Here is a 10,065-nt window from a genome sequence, read left to right on the forward strand (position 1 = left end):
CGATAGGACTGCTCCAAGTGGCCGATTGGTGAAGTTTGGATGGAACCGCTTTTGATGAGAAATGGAATCTTTTAGTATTGATTTTAGAAGGATCTAGACGTTTTTGAAACAAACGCGTCTAACACATCATTTCTAACATTAAAAACTTATAAAAAATAAAATAAAAAAATTTTTGGAAAAAATGGATGTAACCGGTTTTGAAACCAAACGCCTCATTTGTTGGCCTCACATGACTGATGCGAACATTTAGCATTCCAACGGTAAACCAGAGGGGATTCATTGTGTCCCCCAATCCAACGGTTAGTTCACCCTCCAATCTGATGGTTCGAATGGAATGACCATCAGATTGGAGGTTCGATAGAATTGTGTTGGTGTGCAGAAAGCCTAAAATGGTTATTTTTTCAGAACTATCTAGTTTATGATAACATTTTTTTCTATAGATAGGCTTGCTGCGATGTTCAAAATTCTCAAATCATTATATAGATTCATTACTGTGTACGGTAAAATAATAGTCGTAGCCTTAGTTTTATAAGATATATATTTTTTTTTAACCAATTTAAACATAACCTCCAATTCTAAAACGTCTATTAAAAATAGTGCATCTAAGATGAATTTGCCTGTGGGGACAGGAAGGGAGAGATGTGCAGTGGCAACCCTCCACTCTTTAGTCTTCTCTTCAGTAGGTCTGTTCCAACAAATTCTGTCTGTCCGTAATTTCACGGAGTAAGCGAAGTACGTGTTTTTCCTTCCCAAATCCATTACTGATCCTTTCCTGTGGTGGACCGACCTACTCAGTTGACTGGTTTACCCTTTTTAATTTTTTCACTTGTACTGCTTTAGAAGAATTAAGTATTTTAGTGACTGAATAAGCCATAAATTACTGCATTTATCAAAAGTTAATCCAATTCTAGGACCAAACATACTGCCATTTTAAAACACTAAAAATAAGAAAATTGTTGCACTAACTGTTTCACAACAAATACACGCGAACTTTAAAAGATACGTTTTTTTCTGAACGCAATGATTATAAAATTTCAAAAATGACTTTTTGGAAGATACTGTGTTCTTAAAAAGCTTTGTCACTATAAATATCTTCAATATATTTGCTTACAAAGTAAAGCAATTCCCAGTCAAAGATAAAGGGAAACCTAACATAGCATTCGTAATTTACTATACAGAAGTCCGAGGATAGGGCGGAAAAGCGTTCCAACTACTAATCCAATACCGAATTGGTTGGGCGTTACCAAGTTCCGGATTGCCTTTTGGAACAAACCTTTTCCCGGTAGGCAGGGTTTGATTTAGTGTGGAGGGGAGAAGAAGCTAGAGTAGGGGTACAGGCAAACTCATTTTAGATTACTTATACTCTACAATGCACTATTCAGGTTAGACCTGCCGAAAGGCATATATATATATATATATATATTAAAGTTGATACACTTGACATGTTTTAAAAAGGGAATGTTGGAGGTTCACTTGCAGGATTCATCTTAACATCCTACTGTATCATATAGAATACATCTATCATATTAAATGCATTAACATTTAAAGGTAGTCCCAAATGCCTGAAATATCACTTCAAAGCATTTAAAATAATAAATTCCATTAAAATAGGTACATATATAAAGTAAGTAAAATTAAGAATAATTTCATTATGCCAGTATAATCTGTTTACTAGCCAAATGTTAATATTAATCGTTTCGTACAAATGATTTTATTCAATGCAAACATATGTAAACATAATTAGCAATAATACAGAGCTTGTGTCTATAATAGTCAAGATACCTGTACTTTAGAATCATTCGATCCTATTTGCGTAAGACCAGCATGTACTGTTATCTTGTCTTTGGTACAATGGCCGGCTGTCAGTATCCAATCTGGATGGATTATAGATCCAGAGCAGTAGCGCTTCTTATTGTTGGAAGATATCGTCAAGGTAACTAGGAAGGGGAAATCACCTAGTTTTGCCTCTGTTCCACCAGCCATCAACAGTAAATCAGGTTTTCCAGTTGTCATTGCTAATAACACCAGAAACGTTATCACAATTCCATTTACTGGCATGGACATAGTTATATAAGACATCACCAGCTCAAACTCAAAGAAATCTGAATTAGTGAATACTTTGCAATGTTACGTATAAACCATCTGTTATCATCAAATGAGAAGAAAAACGCTGGCCTATGCGAACTAAACATTATATCTATGCCCCAATGGTCATGGAAAATATTATTTCAAAAGCTCACCACTGGAAAATCACCTTAATAAAGAAAAACTAAAATTTTCCCTCATTAAGCACTAAAAATGAGAACTACCTACCATAGAAAAAACAAATTTTAATTTAATATCCTAACACTTTTTTGTGATTGGTTAATATAGTTTAAATAAATAAAATTGTATCCATTTTAATCTAAAAACATTTTTTATCTCTTTATAAGTCCGACTTTTCGGCCAATCGTAATACAATTTTAGAACCACATAATTTTAAAAAACAACTTTATACAGGTTATTCTGCCCAGGTCATTCATGTCAGTCCACAATTTACTCTAATTAGTCAATTGTTCACATTAAATTAAAAATTTCAATTTTTTATCACACACTTCTTTGTTTTTTTAACAGTGGCTTCTTGTATGTTCAGTATAGTCTCTGGCGGAATTGTTAACGTTCCTTCCAAAGTAATTACATGAGCCATCTGAAAAAAGGCAACATCTTCCATCCCCTCTTCCTTAAGAAAAGCTTTTGACAGATTTCAATCATTTGAATTGGAATTTATATTTTAATTTAAGTTTTATTCTTTAGAGCCGTGAGGAATGTTTATTCAGTTCCTTCTTGAGCACTCCTAAACAGGGATTGGTGAAAATTTCAATGTCCATGTGGCCATAGGTCTTTGTTAAGGGGCCTCTACATGTTGGCCGAGCCATGGCGAACTCAGACATACGCGAGCATGTGGATGGGTGGCTCGGCTTGGTTGGCCTAGGCTCGTTGCCGAGCCGTCGAGAGTCGGTTTTTGGACACAGATCAAAGGGGTTCGTGAGAGCGCTCGTGTAGCATCTACACCATTGTTCTTTGTCTAGTTACAACTGAGAGCTGTTAGGAGGTTAAAGGTGTTTGTTGGTACTTTTTATAATAAGTTTTATATTTAATCTTATTTATTTATATTTAATTTCCTTTCATTTTCTTTTTTTGTAATAAAAATAATACAAACCAAGTGCAATGGCTGAAACCACTATTACGTCCGCCATGTTTGCCTCTCTGAATAACACTGACATGTGGATGGCCCGCTCTTTGTTTGCCGAGCATTTGAACGAGCCTCCGATCTGTGGCGAGCGGCCAACATGTGGATCCACCTTTAGGATCACTCAGGATTCTATTTTGAGAGATAGATCAAATGGTATGTACACTACAAACCAATGATCTGATATTAGAGAAAGATTGCCTGTGAGATTTAGACCAATGGCATTTAACATTCTCTTTTAAGAGCTCCCTCAGTGGGTCAGTGACTTCGGAATACGCAGGAATAAATTTGTTTTAACAAATTACTGAACCAAAAATCATTGAATGTCCATTAGAGACTAAGGTGCTTCTATCTTAGCCGTGGCCTGTACCTTCAGAGGATCTATCTGCACCGAATATTAGTCCCAAGTAATTAACTTTCTTTAATTTATATTGTTGCTGTTTTTTTTTTTCGGTTGGCTCTACAGACTACAGATCTTTGGCCACTCTAACCAGCCTTCTCCACTCCTGCCTGTCCTGGGCTACGTAGTCTCTTGCCAACTACACTTACATTCATTATTATGCAGAGGCATCCTGATGGATTGCTTCGAGTCACATGTCCTTCCCGCCCGTCCTCCTTGCCTTATCATGAGATATTGACGGACCAGTCTCTGCAAGAAGTTCACTGTTAGTTCTTCTCCTCTTTGTATTGCTGCTTATTGCAGTTAGATTTAATGTTTGTCTGTCCGCCCTATTTAAACCGCTTTTAAACTTTTGCTATATGTCGGCCCGAAACTGATGCAATGTTTATATCGTCGAACATTGCACCCCTTCTATTTTCTCATTGAAATATCTCAGGAATATTAGACAAACCATAGGTCACTCATAGAAATCTATATAGACCAAATAAGGTACTCATTGTGCATAAATGGCTTAAGTGCAAATAAAGAGGAAACTAACCCCTCCTCTATGTCGGGCCAAGTATACAGTTTTTTCCCACTAATGGTAGTATTCCAGTTCCTCCAGAGTCGGGATGATATAATTTGACTTTTAATTACTATTATTATTGTACGAATTACAATAGTTCCGGCGAGACTGGATTCTTTGAACTCCAAAGACCTCAAAACATGTATTACTGTCTAAAAATGGTATTTGAAATTTTGCACGTTCAAAATACTTTCCATTTCTATTCATACGTACCTCATATAGTTAAAAGAAAGTAAAAAACTTAAGTGAAAAATACCCCGATAATGGTACTCATGGAGGGGCAGCCATATAATCAAAACCTACCCTCAAACATTATTCAGTAAACGTGAACTCGACAGCTTAGATTCAACTTACAGGTATACAATTACAGGCACCTTTCACTTACAGTCCACCTAAATATATCATAACCGAACGAACCTTTGTTGATTTTCATGATTTGTCATAATTCTTCAGGAGGAGTAAAAAGAACTGTCGCATTAGCACTGGCGCGATAGTTGATAGTTCAAATCGTGCAATGAAGCAACTGTCACGTTAACTATCGCCTTGATAGTGAACAATCTTACAGTTTTAGTTATTGCAACCGAAGTCGCAACCACTTTCATGGCCTAACTTATTGATAGTTACACTTATGACAGTATCCACTGTCATGACAGTTTACTGTCACGTCATTATTGACGAACTGGGTCTGACGTGATAGTTGATAGTAAAAGTAATGTCGGTGGACTAACTGTTGCGTTAACTGCCACGTTGAACTGACATATGTATACATCTTTTGGCTGAATAATTTATAATCAGATATAAACCACAAATATTTTTTCCACAAATCCATTCATTTTATTAATACCTCAATATTTGGTAATCGTTAGAATTGATGTATGTTTTAAATTAATAAATAGTGACTTTTAAGCACACTGTTGAAATAATTACAAATACATAAATTTGAGTAGGAACATTGGAAACTTAAAGGTTGATAGTACAAAAATAGTCGTAGAAGCAGTATAAAAAATTTTTATATTTTTAAAACGGAGAGAGCCTTAAACATTTCGTCCTACATACTTCAGCCTTATTACAAACAACAATTGTACTAAAAATATAAATTATAATTTATTAAATATAAACCCAACCCGAGCCCCCAAAACAAATTTACCCCAGACCTTAAAATTGTATCCACCCCAAGCCCCAAAAATAACAGAGCCAGCCCAAAAATAAAAAAAAAAAAGAATCGGCCTCAACGAGAATATATACATATATATACCCCAATGCAGTGTATGAACATAAACATTACCATATATAAAAATAATTTAAATTCTTAAACGACAACATTTTTTATATAATAAAACTATGTTTATCACGCTTCTCTATATAAATTGGATAGATATAATTAATTATATTACTTTTCACTTTTTTTTTTCTTACCTCCAAATATATTTATTAGCAACAAATACAAATATACATAATAGTCTAATCCTAAATTACACATATACAAACGTATGTACAGATCTTGTATTGTTGGATGGTATTTTAAGAAGAGCCTTGATCCGCTGAAGGCGGTTTATACAGTGGTGGCATGTTTCGCTGGGGGACTCGCATTGAATGGAGAGGGACCATTCCGAATGGTACATTATTTTTCACATCTTGTAAGGTTATAAATACTTATAAACTGTTCCCATCAGGAGGAGAGGGCATAATCCTACTCCCTTTGCAAGCAAAAATGACCAAAGGGGTGGGGACTAGGACACGCCATTTGAAGCAACTTTACTTGAAGTTAATAGGGATTTAGCACATTAAGCTTTATTTATATTATTGGACCTTGGGCCGATTCTTTTATTTTTGGGGCTCGGGGTGGATACAACTTTAAGGTCTGGGGTAAACTTGTTTTTGGAGCCCGGATTGGATTTATATTTAAAATTATCTGTAAAACCTTCCATTTAATCGCAAATAAGAAGAGAATAGAAGTTGTAGTAAATGTTATCACCAATAATTTGGTATATCTATCATTTGAGTGTGGATATTAAGGATTCCAATGAATATTTACTGTCCTAAAAGTAAGGAATAAATATAAAATTTAATTAACTTGGTCAATTTTTCATTTAATGTTTTCAAGGAACAATTAGTAATAAATTAATTTATTATAAGGAAAACATTAAAATAAGGTTAAACAAATAAATAATTGTTTTTATAAAATGTGAGCACTATTTGGGTCTATGAATATTACTATATCTTATATAGTTGCTACATGTGTGAAATTAAAGTATATACAAGAAGTAGTACAAATATTAATAAGGCTTTTGCCTGATGAAGTCCCATTTTATATTTAATCTTATTTATTTATATTTAATTAACTTTCATTTTCTTTTTTTTTGTAATAAAAATAATATAATCCCAGTGCAATGGCTGAAACCACTTATACATCCACCATGCTTGCCTCTCTGAATAACACTTGACATGTGGATGGTCCGTTCTTTGTTTACCGAGCATTTGTACAAGCCTCCGATTCGTGGCGAGCGGCCAACATGTGGATCCGCCTTAATTAGATGGTAGGTTGCGTTATGCCGGGCCAGAGCGGTTTTGGCGGCTGTAGTTGTTACATTAGGGATATTCACGATCTTTAATTTAACATTTTAAAGCATGTTAAATGGAGAAGTATTTCCTTCTTTTACCATGTTAAACCGATATAGCATATAACATGATCGAGAGTCTGTTACTAGGCCTGTTAAATGGAGAATGACGTCACGCAACAGACCAGCTAAGCTCGTTACCATTTTGTTTGTTGTTAGGTTACTTGCTCGTAGGTTGTGTTTGGATTATTTTGTATGTTTTAAAACTAATAAAGCAATGTATGACAATTATAATAATGTATTGACAGTTGTCAATTAGCTCATCTTGATCTCAATTCTCTTCCTCACAAGTCAGATCAACAAGGCACTCAGTTGCCAAACTTTCACACAACTTATACTTTTCACTTACTTTAGGCAAGTTGCAATAAATCAATCTAATCAAAACTTAGAAAGTAAACAATAACATAAAGTTTTGGAAGGAAAGGTTATAAAACAAGTTGATCAAGAAAATCCGCTAGGAGCTCTTAAGCATTTAACATTTAATACGACTTTAAATAGGGCTGCTTACAATGTTATATGCTTAAAACATTTTACATTTAACACATCATAAATACCCCTAATATAGGCCATGGGCTTGTTTCAAAATGAAAGCCAATAGTATTAGTCCATAAATACAAGTACACTAACTATTACATTTTGTTTCATGATAGGGATGACTATTAGTGATATTACATCAGTTTTAAATTAAAAAATTATCTGGCAGAATTTTATAAGCAAGTGAAACAAACTACAAGGTTAATCGTATCAGTTTGTACTTTATCATAAAACAGGACCCTAGATGTAGTGATGCTTCTACACTATAATTGAAATACAATCGATTGGATACAGGGTGTGAAAGTTACTACAAAAAATAATTAGGAGTTTGAAAGTCTAAAATTTCCAACAAATACTAAGTTTCCTAAACATTACCCTTCCCTTAAAAATATTTGAAAAATGAACTCTCTAAATGTTGTTTCACTGTTTGAAGCTGGCCCTCAAATCTTAATTTTCCCAACTTTTTGGATTTTAAAAATATCTGTGGAACTGGCATCACCCACCACCCTCTAGACCAGCAAGTAGCGTGTCACTACAATAGCAAAAATAATTATACATGACATTACATGTACCATTGCTTTACTTTTAGAGGCAAATCGAGCAAAACTATTTCTATTTTTTATTTTGCATTTGCCTTATTCCACAGATTGTAGCTTAGAACTGGGTAATTTAATCACAACTAGCTTTGTCACAGTCTGTAGGTAAGTAGACCTTAGTAGAGAAAGTAACCTGTCTGGAGTACTATCTTTAAAATATGATCAATTTAAAAACAAATCTTATTAATGAAGGAGTGTTGCTACAAAAGTTCATTAGAAGCACTGAAATCTAAAATTTTCCAGCAACAACCACATTTCTCTGCACTTTGCTCTTCTTCAGAAAATGCTCTAAAAATTGACCCATGTTAAAAATTTATAGTAGTTATTATGAGAACAATACTCTCTCAATATTTCAACACAATTTTTTCACTTTGAATTAGGCTCTGATATTTAAAATTTCAAAACGTTTTGTTTTTTCAAAATATTGGATTGGGACTGCCTAACTAACATCTCCCTCTTTTTGTAGGTGTAATGGTTTCTTTATTTATACTCCGATAAAATCATTCAGTAAATAATTGTGATTTTTCTATGATATTCATCTAAAATTTTAAAATCTTAATTTTATCAATATCTAAGGTTCTCATTTCATTCAGAAACAAAATACTGTAACAAACAGTATCACTTGACTTATTTTGCAAATATCCTGCCCCCTTCCCTTTCCATCTTTGGAGAGTAGGTGATCCTCCTGAAATTTGGATAGGCCAACAGATCACGGTTCTTCCTACCAAGATGAAGTTATGAGCAAAGCTTCACTAATGTACAAATTTTGTAGTTTATTTTATCTAATTTTTCTTTACAATTAAATAAAATAAATAATGTTACATTACTTATTTTAATATCAAATAGATAACATTACATGAAGGAAAAAATATACAAAACATGTAAATACAATTTTATTGATAAAAAATAATAATAATTTTTTTTACAGTTTTTTTTATTTACAATCATTCTTTACTATTGCAGACATCAAAGTTGTTTTAGTACCATAAGCGATTGGTCTAAAATATTAACTTATATTTTTATATGTATAAGTTAACTTATTTAAGTTAATACACTTGGTAGTTAGTATCTAAAATACACTTGGTCTAGTCATAAAGTCAAACAAAAGGCAGAAATGGGTAAAAAACAAATCTTCTTGAAAAATAGGGTTTTCTCATTTAGGTTTGTTTTTTGTAAAGATATAATTTAAGAGTTTGTCCTATCTTCACCACCATTATTTAATATATTACATTAAACTATTAAAAAATAACTTAAAAATTATCTCCTAGTTATTTTATGTTAAAGTAATAAATAAATAGTAAAACTGATGGTGCAAAGAATAAGCCTGTTATATGACAATGTTACACTATGTCGGCTTTTTTATTTTATAATATAAGCCCAAATTAAATCTCTTTATATTTTCTTAATCATATAATATTACCAACTAAGTATAATAAACTAAAATCATGTTTTTGAATTAATAAATGATGCCTAAACTATTTAGAGAAGTGTATATTATTAAATATTCACTAAATAGGCTTTCAATTCTAAAAGCAACATTTTTTCTCTTTCTTGAAGAAATAAAAATCTATTTCCGACTTGATCCTTAAGATATATAACACAAATGGTTAGATTTGGAAAAGATTTTCTGAGCCAATAATGCATATATGTACATGTATCAGATTATTATAAATATCCCCCCCCCCTAAAAAAAAAGAAAGAAAAAATTCAGAGCTGTATAACTTTATCTTCTGTATCTGTATCTCTTGAAATGAAACCACAACTGAAATATATTGTTATGGAACTGACACCTGAATCCTCGTTTGTATGAGTACTCCCATTCTCTATTAACAATCTTAAACGCAATGTCTTCATAAGGTGGTCCAGCATGAAACCGAAGAACAGCGAAGTCTGGATTGTCAGGACATGTGGTCTGGAATGAAACACACAAAATTATAACCAAATATACCCACAATAAAAATAATTTTAATGAAACAATTGAGCAAATATAGCTTTTAGATTAATAATACAGAGTTTCTAGCAAAGTAGCTTTAAGAAATTTCCATATTTTTCCTAACTTTCCATGACAATTTTCAAAATTATTAAACTAGTTACCTCATTGAGCATCCATTAATTATTAAGAT

The 10,065-nt window shown here is 32.8% G+C and overlaps 2 protein-coding genes across 2 annotated transcripts in view; both read right to left on the minus strand.

Annotated features, from left to right (window-relative positions):
• LOC106689659 (trypsin 3A1) overlaps positions 1-2,139 on the minus strand; it is a 6,812-nt gene extending 4,673 nt beyond the window's left edge. The window contains exon 1 of the mRNA XM_014434764.3: positions 1,783-2,139. Within this exon, the coding sequence (XP_014290250.1) occupies positions 1,783-2,079 (297 nt within the window). The 5' untranslated portion in view covers positions 2,080-2,139. The remainder of the gene's footprint in view (positions 1-1,782) is intronic.
• Positions 2,140-9,522: 7,383 nt separating this feature from the next.
• cactin (cactin, spliceosome C complex subunit) overlaps positions 9,523-10,065 on the minus strand; it is a 12,718-nt gene continuing 12,175 nt past the window's right edge. The window contains exon 12 of the mRNA XM_014434765.3: positions 9,523-9,854. Coding sequence (XP_014290251.1) covers positions 9,666-9,854 — 189 coding nt within the window. The 3' untranslated portion in view covers positions 9,523-9,665. The remainder of the gene's footprint in view (positions 9,855-10,065) is intronic.

This window comes from Halyomorpha halys, unplaced genomic scaffold (genome assembly GCF_000696795.3).
Source record: "Halyomorpha halys isolate HHAL.00 unplaced genomic scaffold, Hhal_1.1 Scaffold1424.1, whole genome shotgun sequence".
Classification (NCBI taxonomy): domain Eukaryota; kingdom Metazoa; phylum Arthropoda; class Insecta; order Hemiptera; family Pentatomidae; genus Halyomorpha; species Halyomorpha halys.